This window comes from Microtus ochrogaster, chromosome X, assembly GCF_000317375.1.
Source record: "Microtus ochrogaster isolate Prairie Vole_2 chromosome X, MicOch1.0, whole genome shotgun sequence".
NCBI classification, from domain to species: domain Eukaryota; kingdom Metazoa; phylum Chordata; class Mammalia; order Rodentia; family Cricetidae; genus Microtus; species Microtus ochrogaster.
This window is the reverse complement of record NC_022026.1, coordinates 10,299,219-10,326,734: the sequence shown is the minus strand read 5'-3', so window position 1 is coordinate 10,326,734 and position 27,516 is coordinate 10,299,219. Positions and strand designations below refer to the sequence as shown.

At 39.7% G+C, this 27,516-nt stretch overlaps 1 protein-coding gene across 2 annotated transcripts in view; it reads left to right on the top strand.

Moving 5' to 3' along the window:
• Positions 1–27,516, top strand: part of Gpc3 (glypican 3) — a 356,065-nt gene that overhangs the window by 222,454 nt on the left and 106,095 nt on the right. For both annotated transcript variants that reach the window (XM_026784932.1, XM_005358456.3), the window contains exons 4-5: positions 14,320–14,453; positions 22,456–22,581. In XM_026784932.1, coding sequence (XP_026640733.1) covers positions 14,320–14,453; positions 22,456–22,581 — 260 coding nt within the window. The remainder of the gene's footprint in view (positions 1–14,319; positions 14,454–22,455; positions 22,582–27,516) is intronic.

The following is a 27,516-nucleotide window of genomic DNA, read 5'->3' as shown; positions in this document are numbered from 1 at the left end:
GCTCATTTTACAGTATTATTTTTCATGACAAAATGTTCAAGTATGAAGCCTTTTTTAAAACTATGTTACAGAGAAGTAAGTTGTTGTATGGGCATTACACACTTTAGTACGGACAGCTGCTGAAATATCACCAGAGTCAAAAATGGCAGGAGATGGGGAAAGGCAACTTGAAATTACTTCCTGGTTTTTGTAGTTTTGCTCTGAGGCCCAAAGAGTTTTAAGATGCAATTGGAAGTGACTAGTTGATCCAATACCCTTTACTATGGCTGACAATACTGAGGTCTAGAAAGATGGGAGCTTTGCCAAAGAATGTAATCTCACACTATAGCTCTGGTCTTAATTCTGCAGTGCAACAACAATATTAATTGACTTTGTTCAAGTTCGGGGCTCTTAATATATATTTCAGACAAAGCTTCATCATTCTTGTCTAAAAATAAAAAGTGGGCTCTACTTTTTATATTAGTGCTCTATTGACTTACATTAATGATATATAATGGCAGGGTCCATGATGGCGTTTTTATACATATGCATAATGTCTTTTGATCATGTTCCCTGTTCCTATTACCATCTCTTGTGCCCTTCCTGCTTCCATTAATTCCTTCCTTCTCCTCCACTAGTCTCCCTTCTACTTCCACGTGTTTTTGTGCATATATAAGAACCCCCATGAGTTTCATGAAGGACCATAGGTGGGCATTGTTTCACTGGAACATGGGCAACTTACCAGTACTTATACCACCAAAGGAAACGGCTCTTCCATCCCCATCTGGAAATTCATGCAGTGTAGCTCAACTTGTGCAAGCATTTGAGGGAAAATCCCAAGATTCCCAGATGGTATCCCGACATTACTAGACTGGGCAGAGAGAACTGCGTGTCAGGTGTGAGGAATCATGGCTGACATTTAAGGGGCTGATCAGAAGAAGAAATTGGAGAGTGGCAATGGCACCTGTAGAGAAGAAGAGCTGAGATGATAGCAGTGTCCAGCATTGCTGTCACCGAGGGCTCTGCACAGGATGGCACAGAGGGATATGCATGAGATGAGTCTCTTTTGTGCTATTTCTGCTCAGAGGTCACAACGCTTCTCAATTCACCTGATTTCCTCACTCCTTTCAATCACGTTCTTTTCAAAATTTATCTCACAAGTGGTTCTGATTATAACTTTGGCTAAAACCAATCAGTGAAGGTCTATCTACAGTGAAGGGCAATCAGCACAGGCCCAAGGTGTTGGTCAGCGATGATGTCTTCATTTAGATGGACGGTGGCTAATCAGTTTGGATGAAGTTCCAATCAGAACAACCTTGCAACCGCACTGCTTCTTACCAGGTGCACTGCTCTCCGGCAATTTTAGGAATGGCCCATCGTTGAATACAGTGGGCTTTTTATTATTTGAATACAAATGGATTATCAAAACGATCTGAGATGTGTTTTAACATTTTCCCTTTTAACTCATCATCTAGTACCCCTTCGGACAGTAAGAATTTAATTATAGTGAACAAAATAAGATTGAAAGTTGGCTGGTTTTTGACATCCTGGACTAAATGGTGACGTCCTATAATGTAGAAAAACAGAGACGTTACTGGGGGTTTGGTGATAAGATTCTATGTGATATTGCATATATATAATTTGAATAGGAATAAGTGCATGAAAAAAAACAAAAAGCTATAAAAGTGAAACACAGGCACAGATCAGTACCAGTAAGTGACAAACTATAAAGGGGCCCATCAGACTGTATCCGTGTTTGCATTGCTGTTGCTGTTATCTATATAGTTGTTCTCTACAGAGCCAGAACACTTATCAGATAAATGGTTTTAGATAATGATTGCAGATTGTCTTTTCATTTTCTTAATTGAAACATTTGAAGCATAAAGTCCTTTCATTTTTATACAGCCCAGTCGACCCCCCCCCCAACCCACACACTTTGGTTGCCATGGCTAAGGAAATATTGCTGGATTTAAAACCCCCAAAATTAAGATCTGTTTCCTCTTACGGTTTTGTAGATATTTTCAATAATTAGATGTAAGTTGATATTGACTTTGAGTTAATTGTTATAAATTGTATGTATTAGGTTTTTGTCACTGTGACCAAATACTTGAAAAAAAAACTGAAAGGAAGGAATTATGTGCTTTTGCTCATGCCTTAGGAAGTTCCCGTCCATCATGGTGTAGTGGGTGGGTAGGATGGAGTAGAGAAGCTTGTCTCATGGTGCCAGGAAGAGCATAGTCACCAGCAGTAGCTAGCAGGTTCAACTCCCAGCACCTACATGGAGGCTCACAAGCGTCTGTAACCCCAGTCCCAAGGAATTCAAGTCCTCTTCTGGTCTTCTTGAGCACCAAAGACATGCATGCAGACCAACACCGCGCAAATTAAATAAGTAAACATGTAAAGAATGGCTCACAGCACTCGAGAGTGGGGGTTTGTTGTTGTATCGAGTTGTGCTATAGATGTCTGTGTGGTTGACTTAGAATTTCATTGTTCCAGTCTTCCATTCCCTTGTTGCTATTCTGCCTGATGACTTTATCCATTATTCAAGGAGAGAACTGAAAACTCAATATTATTGTTGAGCTGTCTGTTTCTCCCTGAAAATTTAACAGTTTCCCTTCACATAACTTTGTTTCAGTAAATATACACTTGTATTGTTCTCTTTTGGAGGACTTGACACTCTTATCATTATAAAACCTTTCATTGTTAAGAACAGTTTTTGTCTGTCTTGACGTTTATCTTGCTTTATATTACCACACCTATTCCAGCTGTCATTTGGTTACAGCTGATAATGTTTTTGGCTTTTCCTGTCTTTTTACTTTCAATCCAAATTATGTCTCTTTGTAAAAGCATAGACGTGCCCTATGTTGTTTTGGGTTAAAATAATTCCTCTCTCCCTTTTAGCTGGCACAGAGTGTGCGTGTGTCACTAATATAATTACGGATAAAATAGAGTCTGGAGCTCTCATTGTGTGAGGTTTTTTTTCTAGCCTTGTATCTCACTTATTTCTTTAGTTTTTAACGGTTACCTACTTTTCGCTACCAGCTTCCTAGTATACAGTTCTGAATTTTGAATTCTGTGCTTTTCTTAACATTACTAATTTTGATTAATACCAACTTCATTTTGGTAGTTGACAAAATGTTTTCTCACATATGTTCTTTGTGCCATTGTTGTAAAACCACACCAACAAATTTGTAATTATGACTTATTCACACTTGTATATTAAATTAGATGGGGGAGTTACCAACAAAACTATAGTAACTCTGTTTTCTCTATTACCTTACATGGTGACCTTTCCCAGCTGCCTCAGTTCCTCCTATAGATCTGGGCTATTTTCATGTATTTGTATTTCATACTGAAGGACCCTGAGGAATTCCGGGGAGTGACAATATTTGCCAGCAACAAGCTGATCTTCCCTCTGCCTAGGAATGTCTTCATTTCTCCATCATTCAGATAGATAGTTTTGAAGGACATGAACCTCTGAGATAAAGAGCAAGCTTCTTCTATGAGGGCTTTAAATGGAGCTTGATGTGGACCTTGTTGTAGTGAAAGGAGTGGCAGGCTACGGCCCGGCTCCCACACACCTAGCTTAGCCCTGGAATAATTACACGGAAACTGTATTCATTTAAACACTGCCTGGCCAGTTAGTTCTAGCCTCTTATTGGCTAATTATCACATCTTGCTTTAACCCATATTTAGTAATCTGTGTAGCACCACGAGGTGGTGGCTTACTGGGAAAGATTCAGCATGTCTGACCTGGCAGCTGGCTCCATGACATCTGCCTGACTCGCTTCTTTCTCCCAGAATTCTGTTCTGTCTTCCCCGCCTACCTATGTTCTGATCTATCAGGCCAAGCAGTTTTCTTTATTAATTAACCAATGAAAGCAACAGATAGATGACACTCCTACATCACCTCGTTGCCGAGCTCCTTGCAGTTAGTTGTTCCCTTTTGGTTGTTTTCCTGTTCTACCTGCCATAGATCTTTAGTTACTATGGGATTTTTATATTAGGATACACTGGTTATTTGAAAAGTATTTGTCTGAACTACGCCCATATGCCAGATAGAAGCAAGTATCGCAGATATCACGAGCATAAGTATCACTACTGTTTGAGTAGGAAAGGCTTTACATTTAAAAAAACATCAAGTGGATGTCATAATGGAAAGCACAAGGCTTTACTCCCAAAAAGTATAAATTTGGCCTGCATGTGAAAATGTGATCATTGCCTAGAAACATTAGCCACTGTTTTCCTTGAAGAAATGGGCTTTCCACATTGAGTTCGGAGGAAATGGCTGCCAGCCTTCAAGCCGGAAGACAGTTTATGTGCCCGTCTGCCAGGTGAAAACGGTGTTTCAGGACATGAATGTTTAGTTTGTAGCATAACTCAGGGTCCATGCATACTCTTGTTGGGTATCCTACTTCAGTGATGTAATGGGAGTACTGTGAATGTACATCCCATATCATCACACATATAATATTAAAAAGACGTACTCCCAAGGGTCAACTGCTTCTTACTGCTCCTTCAACTATATTCTCAAGTGAAAATGGCTATTTTTTTCAAGTGTGAGTTCTTGGCAGAAAAACCACGGTGACTCTTGCAGTTTAGTGTCACAACTTTCACACATGTTTTACCTGCTCCTCCCCCTCCATACCTTGTACACCATGGTTGCAAATGCCATCAGATTCGTTTAAGGAAACATTGTAAACTTAAACAATGTTTTCCAATGCTTCGGCTACTTCAGTACTACTAATGCCCTGCCCCCTCCCCCATCTCCACCCCGAACACATGCATTAAGCATTCACATAATAGAGCTTGGAAGATTAATTACTGCCGCTAACAAAGGAATATAAACCAAATAGTAATCCAGCCCATGTGTGTGGAAGGAGGAAGTACGCTCTGCAGAGAATATGTTCACTTCCTCTTTTTTTGCAGCTCAGATTTTAGTCTCCCTCTCCTTCAAAAGTGGCAGGATTTCATTATCTGCCTTTTCACTGAGCTGGCATGCAGCGGTGTGAGCCCTACAGTGGTTTATTAGCTTTTTTTCACTGTTGTGTACACTGTTCTGGCAAATATAACACAGTAAGTTATCACCTAGGATATTTCATAGGCTTTTACATTTCCACTTTGAAAAGCTGTAATGAACAGTTTTGACTTTTAAAGAACTCATAACATTTATTTTGAATATTGAGTTCCATTTTCTTTAAACTGAGAATTATTGAATTTAAGATACCTCTGTAACTTAGCCTGAAGGTAATACTATTCTTAAATGTTATCCTAGAGCAAACATAATAACAAATTGTTTGTATTTCTTAGTGTGCTTATTTGTTCTTTGAGAATTTCATATAGTATATTTTGATCATATTCTTTCCCTGCCTACAATTCTTCCTAGGTCCTCCCCCTCCTCCCTACCAACACAACTTCATGTTTTTTCTGTCTCTTAAGCAAAACCAATAAATTATTTGTACCTCTAAGATCAAGGTGAAGACAGCTTTTGCCTCCCCCCTCCCATATTCTGAAGCTCAAATGTAGTTATTCATGCTAGAACAGGGACTATTGATTAGATATATCACCCACCACCATAACTTCATTTCTTAATTACAATTGTAATCTATAGATTATAGATTCATCTGTACCATGATGAGTTTTTTAAATAAAGAAACTCGAAATGTAACCATGGATGACCTAGAATTTGCTATGTAGATCAAGCAGGATTCGAACTCAGAGAGCTCCACCTGCATCTGCCTCCTGAGTGCTAAGATTAAAGGCATAAACCCCTCTATAACAGTGAGTTATAGATAAATTTTTAAAATAAAAGTATTATTACAAAATAAACTAAAAATGTATATACTTCCACACAGATAGACTGAGAGTTATAGACGTTAAAATAATTATCGAATGATGATAACCAGGCATATACACACCTATAATGCCAGTACTTGTGAGTTTAGAACAGGAGAATGATCAGTTGAAGGCCAGCATAGAACACACAGATGATGAGGCCCCACTCCCAGGGTTTCTGATAGAATTTGTCTGAGTTTGGGCCCCTAAATTTGCATCTTACATACGTGCTCAAGTAGACTGACTGCTGGTGGTACTTGTTTTAGGACCACAACTTTGAGTCCAGGGATGTGGGAATTTTGTTACTTGCTTAGACCTCGCCCTAAGTCTATTAAATGTGCTACGTGACTAAGCTTGCTAAGAGATTTCTATTTCTACTAAAGTTTAAGAAGTACACTGGAAGCTATTTAAAAGAGACAACAGCAATAGCACACCAAGGCATAGTTTATGTAAGAACCCCTCTACCCAGCAGTAGCAATAGCTCTGTATGTGCGAGACCAGCCCAAGTCAGGACTGTGACACCCTGGGGCAGGCTGCCAAAGGTTTGTAGGAGCTGTTACGAAAAACCCAGGTGTCCTGATTCCAAACTGTTCTCTCCACTCTAATACAGCGATGTTCTTCACATTGAAGGCAAAGTGATATGTAGGTCTTTCAGTTCCTCCCCCGCCCCCAGGTTCCAATTTCAAGAGATGACTTGTATAAAATGTTCAGGTAATGCCACCTGATTTCTTAAAATAGCTCGATTCCTAATACACTGCAAATTACTAGAGAGCTTTTACTTTAATGGCCTGGCAATTAATAATGAGTCACAGTGAAATGTCTGTGGGGTAGGAAAAAAAAACCACATTGTCACCAGGTCTGTTCATTATCCTCTCTGCTCTATATCCAGATCAATCAATAGTTAATTAATAATGATGTGCTTCCTCAAGTACAGGGTTATAAATTAATTTAATGCTCATGTGCATATTTTCTGTACAGAAAACGAGTGGAAAATGTCTGTCATGCCCATCTTATTGCATGAAAATGTATGTAACAATTACACACATATAATAAGAATGGTTTGCTTAGCCAAATGTTTGTTCGCTTCTGTTCATCAGTATTCATTTGAGCTACTTCCATGCAGTTTGTGGAAGCAGTGCAATCAGTTGAGTAGTGTGGCAGATTTAAATCAGTAATAAAAGCCCTGGGGAAATTAACAAGACAAAACATTAACCACAGACTAAACATTAACATACATTAGCATTTTTATTATACCTGTAGAATTGTTAAATGGGTACGGTTACTACTATTAAAAAGTTGATAATTTTAATATATATCTTGTTTGAAAACTTTTCAGATTTAATTAAACAAAATTGTACAACCACATGGTATATGGTTTGAGAGAACAAAGCTCAATGTTTTATTTTAACTGGAAATTTTCAGAATTCTCATACCTTGGCTCAAATGAATTTCATGGGCAGTATTTGTTCAAAGTAGTTCATAAGAGCCCAGTTTATATTTAATTTGCATAATCCCCCAGGAAAATTTATTTCGAGTTCTTCGAGTTTCTAATGAGTCAGCCAATAAACAGAGACTAAAGTTATAACAAATATTTAGCAACATTCCTCAGAAAATGTTCTTTGAGAGGCCAGTTATTAGTTGGGGGCCAGCAGAAAAGCTAGTCTATAAGTCACCAAAACTGCAAATACCCTCCAGAGGCTCGAGAGTTTTGGTGGCCTTGGGGGCAGCTCCTGAAAGGGACGTACTGATGTCTGATTTCACAAATATAGCCTTCATCCCCTGGTGAACAGTATGGTTTCCGAGGGCGGCATGATAGGTCCGCGGCTCTTCTAGTACCATGCCACAACCCATGAGAACTTTTTGCTTTCTGCTTTTCTTCCTTCCTCTCCTTTTCCCTCTTCTTCCACATCCCTTCTTTCCTTCTCTTATAGGCTATCTAAGTTAAAACACATGCATTGAGGCAACCCCCACACATATATGGCTAACATTGCATATTTTGGGGGCAGAAGTTAATGTCAAATGTCCCCTCCGTAGCTTGCCAGTTTCATTTTTAAGATAGGACCTCTTGGTGAACATACTGCTCCATCAGTTCACTTTGATTGACTGGCCAGCGGGCTTCAAGAATATGCCTGAGCACATGTGGTCTAACTCTCCACACATGTGTATGGAGGTACATACAGCTTTTATGTGGATGCTAGATATCATACTCAGGTCCCTGTTCTTGACACCACAGGCACTTTTAATGACTGAGCCATCTCTCTAATGCCCACATTATATGCTTCTTAAGAGAGAAAAGGTAAAGATTCCTTAAGGTTAGGAAAATACACTTGCAAAAGCAATGGCCTTATATAACCCATTATAACAAAACCATTATAACAAAGCTTGCTGGTTTCAGAGCCAACAAGATGGCTCAGTGGCTAAAGATGCTGCTTGCCTCACCAAACCCGGCAACCCGAGTTGCATCTCCAGAAGCAGTAGACAGAAGGAGAGAAATAACGTCCACAAGTGGTTCTCTTACTTCCTCATATCACATGCTCACAACTTCATTACACAAATAAATATTCATTTATATCTGTGTGTGGATATGTGCATGTTAATAGCCGCACCCTTAGCCCAAAGTTTCTGCTTTATACTATCACAACTGAAGCTTGAATCTACTGGGGATTTGTTACCCACAGAATTATCCTGGAATCTCCATTTAGGAGAAAATATAGGGGATATAGTTAGACCAGCTATCAGAGGAGACTGGGCTTAAACTATAGGAATCACAAGCCGGGCGATGGTGGCGCGCGCCTTTAATCCCAGCACTCCGGAGGCAGAGGCAGGCAGATCTCTGTGAGTTCGAGACCAGCCTGGTCTACAGAGCTAGTTCCAGGACAGGCTCCAAAGAAAAGATTTTGTGGCTGACCCAAGAATCTGATTTCAAGAGGAAGGATCCAGGGGCATCTTGGAGGCAGCAGGCAACCAATGAGACCTTCTTAGGAGCTGCCTCTTCAATGGAGCTTGACATGCAGTGCTTTAGTATGGCTTCCAATTGACTCTTAACCTGGCAAACCAAAGAGTTTAAATCATTCTACTATTGGCTACTGTTAGAAACACTGCCCAAAAGCTAGATTAAAATTGAATGCCAGTTTTCTGTTTGATTTGAATACCCATGCCCTTTCTTTGCAGTGTATTTTTTTTTGCATTTTTCATCAACACTCTTCCTGGATTATGGATAAAGTTTTCAGGAGATTTGAGATCTTGGCCAAAGCCAACACTGGGATGACCCTGAACCTATGCTATCAATGGGAGCTTAGGGTACAGAGAGGTCCATCAAAAACAGAAACATGTTTCGAGATAGGAAAGACCAGTGTCAAAGTTCCAGCTCTGTCCCTTATTAAAACTGTGACCTTGCTTTAGGTTTTCAACATTCATGGGTGTCTTTCTTAATCTGCAAAAAGAGATTGATGATATGTGCTTTGAACTCCCCAAGGAGAATGGAGACAGATGTATAGTTATATGTGAAACATGGGGCTGGAGTAAAATATTCTTCTTCTGAACATGAGGTTTAATATTGTTGGGAAAGTTACAATACTTGCTGTCTTCCTTCGCTTGGCCACCCAGAACAAAAGATCAAGTCTGAGGAGCTTCCAAAAGCCAAAAGTCAATAAAGGAACCAGACCTACATGAGAAAGAATAGTCTTAGATTTTAACCAAGGTAATATTTACATTTCTTGACATATCAACTAAATGGTGCATGTATGAATTACATAAAACCAAATATTTTGCCTGGTTTTCAAACCTTTCATAGTGACAAGGGGCAACCAAGAACACATGCTGTTCTTTCAGATACGTTCCCAGTGCCTAAGCTGGGTGGCTCACAACCCCCTGAAACTACGGCCTCGGTGGATCAGACCTCTTTTCTGACCTCTGTGATTAGCAGCATTCATGTGCTTGTACCCACATGATGCACACACATAGCTACATGAATAATAATTGCAGCAGTAAATCATTAAAAACATCCTTTCATAATGATAAAGCTTGTCACTTAAGAAAATAACAACAACAGGAAGGTCAATCACACTTTCTCCTGACCCTTTTTCTGAAGAAATGGGTCACAAAACCTGGAAAGCTTTCTCTACTAAAGCTGTAAAGCCGAGGTAACTCACACATGAAATACATGATGGCATTTATGTGAGCGGCACATACTATATGCCCACAAAAGAAGATAGCCTCGCTTCCAAATAAACAGATACAGCAAAGAATCTTCACAAAAAGACTTGTTATTTCCCTCCCAGTATATTCATACTGCGTGCTTTTGTCATCAAGCTGTCTTTTATTATATATTTATCATTATGACTCTAGCAATGTTTAATTAAATCCTCTCATGGTAATATAGTTATCTTCTAAGAAAATAATTTTTTACCTTTTATTTTCAAGGGAACCTTGAATAAAATATGGCAATTCAAATATTCTTTATTCTTCCTTCAAATAAGGCTATAGTGGCAGGTAAAGTGAAACCATAGCACCAAGAGAAAACAAAGTACTTTTGTGGGTAAGAGGTAGGAATGGGGCTGTACATGAATGAACATGAATAACATTGCGTTAAGTGAAATAAGCTATGAGCAGAAGAAACACAAATATCACGTAATGCCTCTAATAAGTAGGAACTTTGAAATGTTGATCCTTCAGGTAGTGATCTTGAAGACTGAGAGGAATTTAAGGGAGGGAAGGCGACAGAGAGAGGCTACTTAACAGGAATAAAAATACAGTTAGAAAGAAAAGTTAATTACAGAAGAGTGCCTGTAATTAACAACTTACTGCATATTCCGATACAAAAAAATAGATAGAAAAGAGAGTCTTGCTCCAGTGAGATCATATAGCAAGCAAAGGCACTTATCACAGAGCCCAATCTGAATTTGATCCTGCACACAATCTATGTAGCTCACATGTACGTGGGCTCATACACTCACACATACAGATAAATGAATTTTTCAAAAGGAGAGTCCTGAATGTTTCCAGCACAAAACGGACAGGCATTTGAAATTACAGGTGTGCTGGCTGCCTTCTTTCATACCTGGATGTTATGAACATGTGTTGAAGCATCAGTGTATTTCACAAGTATGTACAGTTATGATCATTTAAGCAGAAAGAGGCAACTAGTAGGCCCCGTCTCCTGATGCTCAGATAATTCATTTGTCTCCTGTATACATGAAGACAATACATCTAGACTCTGTTGGAGAGAAATGGTGCTAAGATGACCGGAATGACTTGCTGCCTGGACTGTACCCGTAGGCAATATCTTCTTAGTTGTCAGGCCTTGGAACCCTCCAGAGTGCTGCTGCTTTTCCTGTCCTCTTTCTGGTACATACATAAAGGCATCATTAGGAATTATGGTTCAGAAAAAAACAAAGGTTTTAAATTCCTAGTCTTTTGATAGAGACACCCACATATCTAATAAATTTATTCCAACTAACCAAATTTAAAGGTGGCAGCATTCTTGACCAGGTACATTACTCTATGAAAGGAAATTGGATTGCATTCCTTATTTAAGAGTTTAAAACTCCTGGGCAGGCTATTGATTTCAAAAACACCACTTGAGAGTCTGACTTCTTTAGTGAGTGCAGCTGAAGAAAGAGACTACGGTCCTGCAGCAGATTGTGAGGCTTCTCAAGCGAGAAGCTGAAAGGTGTCCTCAGTGGGAAGACCACATCTCTGTAAATGATGCTTTCTCTTAGTGTCTGGTCTCAAAATAAGCTCATGCTATTTGTTTCCGTATTTGAGTGTGGGGGTGAAAGATGTGTTGAGAGACTCTTAAGTGGAGGCGGGCTACCTCTGAGCAGCGCTTTGTGTGAGAGAAGAATTGGCTTCATGGTAGACGGGTGAGAGAAAATACAGCCTGTCCGATAAGGCATGGCCCATCTGAAATAGGAGGGGAAGGTGTTAGCAAAACTCCATCATTTGGCTCTTACCCCACACAGTGCCTTGAAAAGTCTTCTTGACAATGCCACTTTTGGGACTTGGCAAGGAAGATCAGACTACTAAGTGGCTAGATTGTCCTTTGTCCTTAGCCTTCCTACTTTTCATTCAGCTACTCCACTTTCTACTAAGCTGGAATAGGGGATGGGAGCAAATATTTAAAGACATGTTCTAGTCCAATAAGAATTCGCTGATAAGCCGGGCGGTGGTGGCGCACGCCTTTAATCCCAGCACTCGGGAGGCAGAGGCAGGAGGATCTCTGGGAGTTCGAGACCAGCCTGGTCTACAAGAGCTAGTTCCAGGACAGGAACCAAAAAAAAAAATGAATTCGCTGATACAAAGGGTCGATTTTTTATGGGAAGGGTCATCTTATAGCTATATTTTTCTTTTTCCTTTCTTTTTTTTTTTGGTTTATTCGAGACAGGGTTTCTCTGTAGCTTTTGGGACCTATCCTGAACTAGCTCTTGTAGACCAGGCTGACAGCTATATTTTTCAACTAGATAACATACTGTGATAGATTTTTATTTGGGTATTGTATGTAGGACAGGTATGAAAAGGTATGAAAAGGTGGCCTGTACACCTGAATGTGATAATATTTTAAACCTTGCAAAATAGACTGTCACATTGATCTATGCTCATGTCATAATATATAGGCACTTAAAGAAAACAAATAATATTTATTATCTGAAATTTACCTACATTTTTAAAAAATAATAATAAATGTGTATTAGCCTATGGATGTAAAGTTACAGTGTAGTCTATCAGTTATTTCTGTCTGCATTATATGCTTTGGAAGTGTACAACTAGGCAGCCCCTAACCTGACACACCCTACCAAAAAAAAAACTGTCCCAGGTAGGATGGTTTCAGAGAAAACTGGTTCTTTATGTGAAGTTAGAATTAGCCCAGGTCATATAGCATGGCATAGGCCCGTGTGAAAAGGTCATTATCTTGCATTCCAAAGTTAGATGGAATATTTTCCAGGGTCTTCATTCTTTGCCTGTGTTAGAATAAATGATTGAGGATGGCTAGTTTGAACATGAAATGTTGGGTACTGTCTTTCGTAAGTGGGGGTGATGCTGCTGCTCATTTAAGATGATTTCTACATCAAGAATTTTCATGGGAAGCCTGCCAAAGCTGTGCAGACTAAATGGCATGCATGCCTCTATGCATACATAGATAAGCCAGGAAGTGCTATTGGGCCATCTTGAAATATCTAGAAGTGAGATGACCACATCGCGTCAATGGCTTATTGATAGACTGGCATTTGGGACCCGATACTATAATAGAAAATTCCTTCAATTCACTTACATTAATTTCCCAGCATTGTATAAAGCCTACTCTAAACTGTGTGGCGGTATAGAAGTGACACACATACGACCCCTGTCTTCACCAGATGTTGCCACTACTGTCCCTGAACTTTTCAGTCTATGTATTCACTTGGGCTATCTTTGTTAGTGATACGTTATTGAGATGAAAAGCAGGCATCGTGTCCAAAGGAGGTGGAATTGTCTTAAGATTTGTAGCTAGAATACTGGGTTCAAAGATAATCAAGTTGATCTATTGTCTGTTTGCTTTAGGCAAGTCTCTTAACCTCCTCAAGCCTCGGTGTTTTTGTTTTTTTTTTTTAAATCTGTAATGTAGTGTATTTAACATAGTGTCTGGCACAAAGAGCCATATCATAAAGTTAATATTCACACTTACTTATATGTACATCTATGTGGAAGTTGTGTTAGGCATTAATCCACAAATAATTTAACCACAGAAATAAGTTAGAATGGAGCTAGGCAAGCAAGTTGGTATTTTAAAAAAATCTTTGCCATACGGGTGTGAAAGAGGTATCTGATAAATGTTCTTGAATGGATGCATGAGAAGTAGTAGAATAGAAAGGGGGAGGAAGCCTGGCTATCTTCAGTGCCTGTGCTCTTTCCATACAATCCTACAATTATTTAGTTGGTTCCTCTGATGACACTGACTATAGGGTGGGTGAGGTGCTTGCTTCCCTTTGGGTCTTTTTAGGAAATCTAGATGAGCAACTATGCTGACATTTTTTTTTTTTCAAAATACTTTGAGCCTAGTAAAAACACACTTAAGAACGGGATGCACTCTGTGTATGGGAGGCTGCTCTTCTATCAAAGGCTACTCAGCACCACCTCTCAAACCACTCCAGCTCCTATATCAGATTGTCTCATATTTCTAAATTGCCTTTTGTGAACTTCTACATACATACAAACAGCAAGAGCCAGGGAAAGATATCACTAGAGGAAGGCCTGTGTAGAGAGGCCTCTCCAATGTTTTCCCTTTCATCTTAAGAGTCTGGGTAGACTGTATTCAGAACAGGGACAGAACTCCTCATTAGTCTCTGCCCTCCTTTCTACTTCCGGTTCTTTGCCTTAAAACCTTATTACCTGTTTTGACTCTATTAATGACTCTGTTCTGCTCTTTGAAAGGAAATTGAGGGAGGAAATTGCAATGCATCGCCAATCTGTTTCTGCCATCATATCTGTGGAAACCCTGTACTATTATATTGCATTTCTTTTTTTCAGATCGGCAAGTTGTGTGCCCACTCCCAGCAACGCCAATATAGATCTGCTTATTACCCTGAAGATCTGTTCATTGACAAGAAGGTATTAAAAGTTGCTCATGTAGAATATGAAGAAACCTTATCCAGCCGCAGAAGGTGAGAGAATTCTTTCCTCTTGCATTTCAACATACAATTAGCCATTGTGTTTTCAGGCCAAAAATCATAAAGGAGTAAAGTTTCTTACATACATGTTGTTTAGTTCTTCTCAGGAGAATGCTTAATTAAAATCTATAATTTGTCTGTGTTAAAGAAAAATGATACTATAACTAAGCCATATTTAAGTGTAAAATTTCTAGGTATAAGTAGCTAGTTCAGCAACACAGGGTAGAATGAACTTCTCTGTTCAGGACCCCTTATTGTTTAAATAAAATATTTTATGCTTCAAGGGAATTATCTATCTATCTATCTATCTATCTATCTATCTATCTATCTATCTATCTATCTATCTATCTATCTATTACATATGCAGTGTTTTGTCTGCATGTATGTCTACAGGCCAGAAGAGGGCACCAGATCTCATTAGAGATGGCTGTGAGCCATTATGTGGTTGATGGGAACTGTATTCAGGACTTCTGGAAGAGCAGCCAATGTTCTTAACCACTGAGCTATCTCTCCAGCCCCATAAGAAACTCTTATAATTTATTGATCTGGCTTGCAATTATTCTCATTATTACAGCAGTGAGTTCACCAAAGAGAAGGTTAGCAAGACATCCCCAAAGTGCTCACATGACACGTTTTACATAAAACTGAGTGTATGTTTCTGAGTTCTTGAAACAGCAGCCAAGGGCCGAAAGGCAGGTTCTAATTTCCTTTATCCCCAGCCACCCCTACGCCTACTCAGGCTCCCTCCAGCCCTATTCTAGCTGCTAGGTTATAGTTACGAGGTAATAATCATGTGAGGAGCCTAACACAACCCTTGAGAGAATCGTGTTACCCAAAGAGTTGCAAGTGTCACCAACCCAATTCTAGAACTGGTAGGTATTCGTCTTTTGTTGTTTTTTTTTGTTTTTTTTTTTTTGTCGTTCTTATTGAATTTTAGAGAGTTTTGAGGGACTGGCCTACAGGTAGAAAATTAATATGAGTAATATCTTAGATGTAGGCTATTCTTTTTGCTTTTTTTGTTTCTTTTGTTGTTGTTGTTTTGGTTTTGGTTTTGGCTTTCGAGATGGAGGCTTTCTATATATTCCTTGCTGCCCTGGAACTCATTGTGTAAACCAGGCTGGCCTCAAAGTCGCAGAAATCCCCCTGCTTCTCCACCTTGAGTGCTGGGATTAAAAGCATCCGCCATTGTGCACAGCCATCTAGCGACTGTGTCTTTTTCTTTCCATGGTCCATTGTTTTCCTGTTTTATCATTCTTGGTCCTCTGCACCACTTGACAAATTCACTTCAGTCTGTGCAGGGCGTCAGTTTTTAATTGTAGAAACTCTCCCATATTTGACTAGAATGAATTATATGTACATGGGTCTATCATTATTCCTCTTGACAGTCATTTCTCGGACACCCAGTAGTGCTACCATGTACGGTGGACAGTGAAAACACAGAGACACAGTCTCTAGCTCAATCTATAGCAAAACTATAAGCAAAAGCTAAAGAATTTTCCGAGTACAGAAGCAGCATACAGGACAGACCCTCCACTGAGTACATCTTTAGGAACGGCTTTACAGAAGAAATGGTTTAGTAATTTACAACTGTCACGTATAGAACTTTCTTAAAATAAACACAGTAAAGCAGCCCCATCTTGAAATTGCCCTGTTGCTATGTACAATTTTTATGTATCAGTTAAAGGTTAAAAATTAAATGAAATTAACTTGTCAATCCAGACACAGTTATAACTGTGTTGATGGAAGCCCCCACTGCATGGCTTCTGTCCAGTCCGGGCTATGTGTGACCTGTTCCTGTTTACTTTCCTGGGGATACCTGTTGATCTGGATGCTCATCTTCGAAGGAAAGAAGAAATTGATAAAGGGGGTGTTTCCTCTGGGGGTTCAGATATGCTATTTAGTTTAAAGGTATTTTTGAACCTGTTAGACAACTTCCAAATAAATGAAATGATAGTAAAGGAAAATGACAAAAGCTGTAGATTTGAGTTAATGGCAGGATTCTTTGGGGGGAATGCTATTGAAAGGGTCTCTTTGGAAAGAACTCTGATGCCTTTATACATTCCTCACGGTACAGCCTTTCACACCCTCGAGAAAAATGGATGTGTGCATCTATCAACTTCAGCACCCGTGCCCAAGATCTATCAGTGGTTACAAACAGAAATTGGAAGGGAATGCTCTTGTAGCACTCAATGTAGTACTCAGCTTCCAAGCAAGCTGTCTGAGTCTGATTATAAATTGAAAAGCTCTTTCCTTTATTAAAGTAACAGCACACAAAGAAACACAGGTTTCCTTTGGAAGCATTCGGAAATCATCTGTTTGTTTTGGCTGCCCCCAACTGGGTACTTTGCAACACACAACGAGTTTTAGAACTAGCTTAGCTCCATTTAAAGGCAATTTTATACTTGACCAGTGGTCTGTATATGGGATACATGGTTTTTTATTTTTAAGGAACACATATTGAAAATATCTGTTGTGGAATTTAGAGCACTGACAACAGAATTCCATGTACTCAGATTACATCAGAACAGAAGCAATATGATCACCACAGGCCTTTCTACCTTTAGGATTTTTCGTACATTTGGGTTGTCAGTCTCTCCTTTTGCTCTCCTGAATGTCTCCATCACTTCACTTGTGATACTGTATACCTGGTCCTTTTCATATCCTAGATACTGTTTGGTAGAACATGTGAGTAATCTTTCCCTTTTAAATCCAGAATTGGTTGTTGAATAGTCACTCAGCACCTACCCATGAAGCTTCGGGCCCAACTTCTAACCTGTGATAAATTTACAGTCCCTTCACTTACTGGAGGCCCTCTAAGTATTGTAGCCTTCCGCTTCCTGTCATTCCCCTGTGACTTAGTCTGAGGGGGCAATCGATTAGGTAACACTAATAAGTTATATAGAGGGAAAAAAGTGCAAGCTGTTCTCTCAAACCACGGCTCTTTAACTTTTGCTAGGCAGCCTTGTAAGTGCAGGAGTATCTTCCAGCCTCCGACGGAAGCAGCCAAATATATCTTGACTGTGGCAGTGATTGAGTCTCTGGTCTGATAGATGTTATCTTACCCCCACATAGGACTTTACAGCCAAGAGTTGCCAAACCTATCTTTATGCACAGCATTGCCTAAGAGTCTGATGAGAAGAAGGCCCATACCCAGTCCAGTCAAAGAGACAGACATAAATAAATAATATCGTCTATGGAATTTGTATTACCTGACAGAGCTATTCACAAAAGACTGTTAGTGTCACGGGTGGAAAACTTAGCAGCCTTCCTGGGAGTATCAGGAAAAGCTACTTGGATCAGGTCACTTTTGAACTCATTCTAAGAGATGAGCAGGAATTCAACAGATAAAGGAGAGAAAGGATGCTGTTCCAAACAAAGGGGATGGGAAGAGAGGAATGATGCTAGTGTCTGGGGTGACAGAAAGTTGTAGTTCGAGGTTAAAAGTGGAAACGTCACCATCCATCAGAATTAGGCATGATCTCACACCATTCCAATATGAGTTAGTTTGGGTTTTGTGCTTTTCTCTCTTTTTAAATTCAAACAAAATGAAACAATGAGCTCATATTACTTCACATTAGGAAAAAAGGAACCTTAATAATAATCAAAAAGTTCAGGATCTGCAGTTAGGGATGAAAGACTGCGCTGTACTTGCAGTGGTTTCCAATTAGCACTGCTTTGATGCCTGCCCAAGGAGATCGGTGTGAGAAAGTGCAGGCAGCCCCCTCCTCCACTTATGGAAATGGGATGCCCTCTCTGGAATGATAGACTCCCGCTTGGGAAAAATCACATGCACCCAGCTCCAATATTTCCAAATGGCTCATGCAAAGGAGCCCCATTCTTTAGCTCCACATTTTATACACTAAGTGGAAACCTCAATAAAAAGGCCCTTTCCTAAGCAGACTGCCATAAGCAAATGTTGGGTTTGTCACAAGTGAGAGCCATAAACTCGTCTTTCTATGTCAATGATATATTAAAATATATATGTATATATATGATTAAATTGTGGTTAGAATCAAGGAACATTATTTCTCCAGTCACAATTTGCCTCAATTCACAGGTAGAGATTCTTCTGTTGACTGTCATAGAGTACCAACGTAAAGACAAAAATCTGAGCTATTAACATGCCATCTAGTTTGAACTGTCTTTCTTTAAAAGGACAACTAGACATATTCAACTTACCGTTTTTTAAAATTATGTGCATGAAGATGCTATAAGACTTTAGGAAAATGTAACTGAAATCTGCTTAGTTCCTATGCTAGAACAAGTTTGAGGAGAGATGACAGGAAAAGACAAAGAAGAGGAGAAATGAGAGAGGCACAGCAAAATCCGTAGGAGGTAAACTACTCCTGTCACACTCTGCTGCCGTGGTGTCTGAGGACATTATCACCTGTTGTCACTGTCCCTTGATATCTCATTGACTCTCCAACAGTTTACAGTCTTTTGTCTGCCTTCAAAAGTTGGATGACTACATTTATTTTCAAAAGTCCAAGTTTTTCTTGGAAACCAAGACTTATTTTCCCATGGTAATGTGGAGATTTTGCATAAAGTAATGATGTACTCTAACAGTATCCTTTGGGGCTCTGAGGGAATTAACCAGGGTACTGTTTGTGCTAGAGACCTGCTCTTAGTTCTCTGAAGGACAGATAGCTTGCTGCCACACAAGGCTAGGGGATTATTTAGGAGTCAGCTATTTTATGGTACTAGGCGGGTGCTTTGCCACCAAACAACACCCCCAGTTTCTATTTCATTATTCTAAGATTCCTCTTAAAACAAATATGTCTTGATTTTACTCAGAATCAAGATAATATACCCTGAGAACCAGAAAGTACCTAGTGATAAAACCTACCAAGAACAGAAGGTAGAATATACAAATATCAAGACATAATCTCTGCTTAGTAGATCTATGAATGGTTCTTCTCCCTCTCCTCCTCCTCCTCCTGCTCCTCCTGCTCCTCCTGCTCCTCCTGTTCCTCCTCCTCCTCCTCCTCCTTCTTCTACTTCTTCTTTCTTCTTATCCTTCTTCATTACTCGTGGCAAACATGTGTTTCTTTTAAGATGATGAAGGTCAAAAGACTTTGTTTTAAAAGATGAAGAAATGGACAGAGCTAAAGTTGAAGCTCTTGCCTGTAATCTTAGCTACTAAGGCAGCAGGATCACAAGTTCAAGACCTGTCTAGAGAACTTAGTGAGACTCTGTCTCAAAAAATCATAAGAAAGTTGGGCATGTAACTCAGAGGTAGAACACTTGCAAGGCTCTAGCTGCAACCTCCAGTGGCCACCCCAAAATACCAATACTGGAGTGACCTCATCCGTACTTAAGAATACCCACCTCAAAACATGGTGAGATCTTAATCATGTTGCACAAATGTGTGCAATCTGGAAGTTGAATTTTAAAAATTGTCCTGCACACACAAATTTATGTAGAATATAATATATTTCATATGTAACATTTTATCCTTCATTTTTACGATAATGAGAGAATGGGACATGACATACATTATGAAGACATGACCTATTATTTGTGGGGTACTGTGGTGACATGAGTAACATGGTAAGCACCTCGCATGCATACTCAGCTGAATTGTCATAGCAATCTTGTGACGTAGATGCTCTCATTACTTTCATTGCATGACAAAGGCAATCCAAACTCTGCCAAGTTTAGAATCTGCCTAAGGTTGCAATGCTGGGTAAGTGACAGCGATCTGGCTAAAACTCAGCTGAGTCAGATTCCAAAAACAGAGTTCTTATAGTAGATTCGAAGGAACTGTTCTGAGAACCCAGCCACAGTCATAGCATGGTTGCTGAATGAAATTGTGATCTAAGTTGACAATGACCAATTACAAAGAAGGTTTACAAAAAAAAAAAAAAGCATTCATACCCATCCTCATTGAGGAGGTAGTCAATGCGATATGAAGTAGGATAGCTTTGTTTTTCTAAGTTACTTACTTAAGTTTCAAGCCATTACCCTTAGTTCTAGAATGGGATGCCCCAGACTGTGTTATATTGTCCACATTCTTTGCAGGTTCCCTAGGTTGTTATCTTGACCTTCCCGAGAAGTATTCTCCTAGCCTGGAGCAGGAAGTCTTAGGTTTATTGTAGTCCCTTGTCCCTGTGACATTAGGTAGCTCCTCATTTGGTTCTTGGTTCTTTCTCAACTTGTCAGTTGTCTTTATGATCAGCCAGAAAAAAGCTCAAGGGTTGAAAGGCAGGGGGGAATTCCGGTTCCCTTTGTTTTTAACTGATAGGGATATCAAAGTGGAAGGCCTCTGTATGGGTCCCATTTTTCTTGCCCTGATCCATGTTCATGAGAGTGTGTATAGAGGTAGGAGGATGCCTAAGGGAAACTCTTTCATTAAAACGAAGGCCATCATTTCCCCTAAACTAATGCCCACTTTCCATGTCCTCGTGGAGTAGGGGGAATTACTCAGCTTCAGCCTTTAGTCTTTCAGCTTCCACTCTTGAGAACTGGATTATTACCTTGTAAAACAGAACATCTCTCCTATTAGCCGTTAATTGAACCCATCTTTCTCCTCTTGAGAATCTGTAATGTTGACTTTTATTTTCAGAGCTCTGTATTGAGCCTCTTCTCTTTGGAGATTGATGGTGCTCAGCTGCCAGGCATAGGCTGGGAGGTGAGCATGGACACAGCATGAAGCAAGTATTGGGGTGGCTGGCATTATATATGCAGCAATAAGCTTTTCTGGTTGCTCTGTCCATCACCCCTGCTTTCCTGTGACCTAAGCTTATGTAAATATGTTCTGAAAACTATTTCTTCTGATCACACACACACACACACACACACACACACACACACACATTAAATGAAATAATAGTTCTATGGTAAATAGAAAATGGCATGAACTTTCCACCAACCCTTCTTTCCACCAGCCTTCCAACTTCAGCTGGATCTGAGAACACCTCCTCGAAGGCATTGCTGGGCTCATGATGTCCACCACCCCTCAAATGGCAGTCACACTTGTGGCTCCTCCAAATGCCTGTGCGTCAGGGCACACCATTCTTAGCCTGCAGACACTGTTGAGTAATTGATTCCCTGTCAGAAAATTCCCTGACCAGTATAGGACTGAAAAGCAATGTTGCTTTCTATCAGGGTACCACTTTGAAAATACAGTGTTTTTTAAATTCATTATTGGACACCTATTATAGAAATATTTAAATGTTTCATAAACATATTCATGTATTCGGTCTGATAACTTATGTTGTATATGCATGTATAACTGAAAGAAGATAGCAGGCAAAAAGTCTTGCTATAATTTGTATCTGTGTGTTTTGACACATTTGCATATTGTATGTGCTCTCTTATCACAAACAGCATAGAAATGAAAGCAAGTCAATAATAATATACGCTAGTATAGCCCTCTCCCCTTTGCTCTGCCTCACAGGAAAAACAATATACAGACACAGAACAAAGCAGCCTTCCTCCTCTTAGCAGATGCAAGTGGGTTTCCCTGACTGTATAATCAGGAGAATTTCCTAGAGCTTATAGAATTCTGAGCACCCTGCCATTTGGATCTGCAGCCATTATCCAAAGCCTCTATGGAAAGGGGCCAGCTCTAGGGTAATAGCGTTGTAAATTACAATCAATGCACTCAATTACACTCAGAAACCGAAAGATATGTTATATGCCGGTGTGCCTCGTAATCAGCACCTTTGAGAATGTAGGTAACAGCATTCTGAACAACAACAACAAAAAAAAGGAAGCTGCCGACTGTGTGTGAGAAAATGGATGTTGGAATTAAATCATCCTCTTGATAGGAACAGCACCTTCTATGGAAGGCAACCCTCTCTCACCCCAGTATTTTGTTATTGATTTTTTTTAAAATGCTAAATTGTGGCCTTGTAGCTAAGAATGTTTTAAAAAATCATTTATTGTTCTAATCAGCCTGGCAGAGCTTTTCTGTCATGCTGATAAGGAAATTAAACTTTTCTCATACTGTGCTTACTTGCTCTGATGCATAGATGTTTTGTTTTCCGTTCAGGGAACTGGTCCAGAAGCTGAAGACTTTCATCAACTTCTACAGTGCTTTGCCTGGCTACGTCTGCAGCCACAGCCCCGTCGCTGAAAATGATAGCCTGTGCTGGAACGGACAAGAGCTTGTGGAGAGGTAATCTGCTGTGAACCCTATCTATAGCAACATGTGAGGACTAGTCATATCCAAAGACTGAGAAAATCACCCCTTCATTTAGTAACTTCATAAAAAAAAATCCCCACCAAACATACCTGGAAGCATTGCTGATGATCCAAATGTAACCTGTAGCTCTCAGAGAATTTACTAGCTTTAAAGCCCATACGGAGTTAACATATTAAGGGATATTTCTCCAAGTATAAAGCATATGGTGAATTTTTTTGTCTTTGCTTTTTTTTTTCAACTTGTCACCCTGTGGACCATTTTTCATGCTCTTTGAAACAATCATAATCATGCTAACTGCTCTCAATTATTGAGAGTTAACTGTGCATTGAACATGCACAGGCATTTGTATATATTAATTCTCTTTCCTTGCAACAACCCTATGAAATGAATACTAAAGATGAAGAAAGAAGAAGGGGAGGGAAAAGAGGAGGGCCATTTCACAAGTTGGCCGAAATGCTTGGACATTTCAGGGCTTTTAGTGTAACCTATACTGTTATGACATCATTTACAAAGAATTTTCTCATTACTGACCCCAAAAAGAAAATATTCATTTATTCCACAAATATTAACTGAACATCTTGTTAAGTGCCAGGCATGTGGAATTGGACACAACAGACAAATGGTCCTGTCCTCTTGTTCGAGGAGGCTAATGGTCCCTAATATCCACTGCACTGCACAAAGAGGACTAGCTTGCAACTGTAGAGTGACCCAGCTGGGTAGAATGCTTAGGAGCCTAAGCCGTGATGTCGAAGATGTGCAAGCTTTGTAAGCTAAGAGGAGAGTAGAGAAGATACTTGACACAGCCTTTTGAGTCTTTGCATGCATGCTCGTGGAAAGTGGCTTAATTGCCCTAGACCAGTGGTTCTCAACCTGTGGGTCCCCTTTGGGGCCTACATATCAGATATTTACATTATGATTCATAACAGCAGCAAGAGTACATTTATGAAGTGGCCACAAACTAGTGTTATGGTTGGAGATCCACAACATGAGGAACTGTATTACTAAAGAGTCACAGCGTTAAGAAGATTGAGAACCATTAGCTCTCTGTGGCTTTCTTTCTTTGTTCGGTCCTTTATACCCTCCACATTTATATTTTTGTCTTTATTTTATAATCTTTGAGACCTTCATTTATCTTTCCTGTCTCTTTCTCCTCTGTCATCTCTTCCTGTGTCCCACTCCCACTCCCCAATTATTTTTACTTCTTTGATTATTTTATTTATGGGTTCAGATTTCTTGTTTTTTCTTTTATACGTATGGCTATGTTGCCTGTATATATGTCTGTGCCCCACATGTATGCCTGATGCCTGCAGAAGCCAGAAGAGGGAGCCAGAGATCCTGGAACTGGAGTTACAGGTGGTTGTGAACTGCTCTGTGGGCTAGGTATGAAGCTAGGTCCTCCGCTAGAGCAGCAAGTTCCCTTAACCACTGAGCCACCTCTCCAGCCCCTTCTTCTTTAATTACTACTGTTGCATATGTAGATCGGTAGAAAGAGAGAGACAGAGACTGATATACTATATGCTAACCTGATCTTGTGTGACAGGCCTATGACCACAGATACTCTGGAAGTTAAGACAGGAGATTCAAGATCTGCGCGAGTTTCAGAGATACATGTTAGGTACAAAGCTAGATGCTATGGATAAAAGGGAAAAGAAAATTGCATGTTACTTTCTTTGAAAGCTTACATCCCAGTGGGCTCTGACCCTAGGACATAAAATGGTGAATTGAATGTGCAATATAGTCTAATGGGCAGAGGAATATTCTGGATTAAAGTGATCTTGGGTTTGCATTTTAGTTCTGTGTCTTGGCTTGGGGTGGGGTGGGGTCACTAAACACTTGCCAGGTCCTTTTCTGTAAGGGAAGGGCATTTTACAAGGTTGCTTTGACTCTTAAGTGAGGTCAGATATATAAAACTTCTAGAAGACTAGAACATACTGGAAGCCCAATTCTTGTCTTTTTGTCTTCGTTTCCCCTCTAACTCTTTACTTCACAATGCAAGATAAAATACATGCCCCCAAACAGCTTGTTTCTCATCTAAGTGATTTTACTGACAGGAGACGCAAGAATGAGATTGCATGCCACCCTGGATGATGGACTGAACGCGGATGGAGATAAACTCCCTTGGAGAAACTGTGAATGAGGCTGGAGGGATTGATGGCTCCATGCCACTTTCTTGCTCTGGAGAAACATTGTGTATTTGTCATCCTTAATGGTCAAGAGTACTAAGTAGAACCATGAAAATGTACTTAACTGTTATGGCATTTTTTTAATTGCCAAGAAAAGACATCTGGTACTGGCTTTATTTTTTTTAATATTTATTTATTATGTATGCAATATTCTGTCTGTGTCTATGCCTCCAGGACAGAAGAGGGCACCAGACCCCATTACAGATGGTTGTGAGCCACCATGTGGTTGCTGGGAATTGAACTCAGGACCTTTGGTAGAGCAGGCAATGCTCTTAACTTCTGAGCCATCTCTCCAGCCCCTGGTACTGGCTTTATAAAAAGCTTATTCCCTCTCTCTCTCTCTCTCTCTCTCTCTCTCTCTCTCTCTCTCTCTCTCTCTCTCTCACACACACACACACACACACACACACGATATAGTACTTAGAAAACTCCCACAAGTCAAATGCAGCTCATATATAACTTGATGAGCAAATACCCTAGTGACTTGTCCCACTGCTATAATAAAAAGAGAAAAAACAATTCTTAAATACTGAAGTAACATATATGCTAACAGTGCTCCTATATTAAAACAGACATTTAACTTACAACGTATTTAATAATGTACTCATTCATTCATTTTACTCCAATATTTGAACACCTCCTATGTATCAGCCCCTCTATTGCTTTCTTCATGGTAATTGTTAAAGTGTGTGTAACCACACGAGACCCATCTTCTAATGCTTGAAGAAAATAATCTGAAGGCCTAGTTTTAGCCTTCTCAAAACAATCTTTCCCGTGTGAAGGTGTTTGAGTGAGCAGAATATTTTCTTGTGTTCTGCTCGTATTCACCACTTCATAACTGGTAGACACTTGTGAAGAATACTGCCTTGGAGGCAGGAAAATAAAGAGACAATTTCATAGTTTGTATTTCTGGCTTTCGCCTGGCTTTCAGAACTTGTACATGTTTCATTAGCCGGCTCTACTGATTTATTTTATGTCTGTTTTCAGCAGCGGAATGAATAGCATGGTCCAGATCCTGATGCATTTGAACGAGTGTGAAAATTAGTCAAACACGCTTCTTTCTCTCTTCTCCCTTTTTATTTCAGTTAGGGACCGCTGCCTAAACATTGGTGCCACCCACATTCAGGTCACGTCTTAACCAGTCAGTTACTCCTCTTCAGACATACCCAAAGGCATATTTCATTTAATGCTCTAGGCGTTTCTTAATCCAGTCAGGTTGACCATCAGATTTAACCATCACAATGGTAAATTAATTTTAACTAAGGGCAAATCTCCAGGTCTATAACTGACAGGCTTATTGATAGATACAGTGTAGGAATTAGGAGTGTAGCTGCATATGAAATTATCAAATGTGGAAAGTATCTCTGAAGATAATTAGTCAATAAATACTTTAGAAAGTAGAAAACAGCAAGGGTTACCATAGACAGTTCAAATACACTTTGGTGGGGCTAGTCTGTTCTTGATATAGGGTATCACTGTGTAGTGCTGGCTGGTTTGGTGCGCATTATGTAGACCAGGCTGCCCTTGACCTCACAGAGATTAGCCTGCCTCTCTCTCAGCATGATATAAATAAAGGCATAGGTAACCCCACCTTCCCACTTTGAGAAATCTGTTAAATGAAAAAAAATGCAGTCTATGGCATAGGGACCAGATCCTCATGTATGTTAGACAAACACTTTCCCGCTGAGTTTAAATACCAAACCCTTGTTAGTTGAATCTTATTGAATTTTCTTTCTTTTAATACCTTACTGTATTAGACAGCAGAATAAAGTAAGCAGTGTAATATGAAGAAAAGTTACTCAATTCTTTTTTTTTACATCTGAACTATTTATTTTTTGAGACAGCTTTTGTTGTTACACACTATCCAAGAACAAAAGATAATAAAAAGAAGGGAAGAAAGAGAGGAAGGGGAGAAATAGCATATTTGCAGGCAGACTAAGGCTCGTATGAACCAGGAATCAACTCCTTGCTTAGTAACCTCAGGTTATAATTAACCCGTGCTTGTATTAGTGACCTAATGCAATGATGAGACTAGGGAATAGTGCCAAACTCAATTTTTTAAAAACTTCCTCAGCAATGTACACTTAATGATAGAAAATTCTTTAGCCTGAAGACATGTGTGCCCTCTATTCATGTTATTTATAACGATTAGCTTTACACTCCTTTCTCATCGGCAGTGAAAATACCTCTCATAGAGTGTGTTATTTCATTTAGTCTTCAATAGCTGTCTCTCCTTCGTACTATGAAATGGGCTGTATCACGGCTATCTTTATAGATTAGGTTTAGATTCCTTAGACAATATTTTGCTTTTGAAAGTCAAAACTCCTAACAGAGGATGAGACTCACTCATTGGAGCTACTTATCGAAATGAAAATATAGATGATGAGAAACCTGAGCAGTGTTCCTGTCTGCTAGGTAATCAGTGCCCCTACTATGTAGGCCGACACAGCGCTCCACTTCGGAAGAGTTAAGGGGACCATTTTCTCTGCAAATGAGGGCAATTTTGGTTCCTTTCTGTTTTTATCTCCTGAATGCAATCAACTGAAGGAATGTTTTCCCAGATCTCACCTCAGTGAGTGCCACTTCCCCCTCTCGCTTGTTCTTCCCACTTCCCTACTGCCCCCTCCCCCCATATTTAGCTTTAGATAGCATGAGTTTCGGCATTTACCCGAGAAATCTTCAAATTAACAGCCTTGGCTCAGTTGAGCCCCCTACCTACAATTGC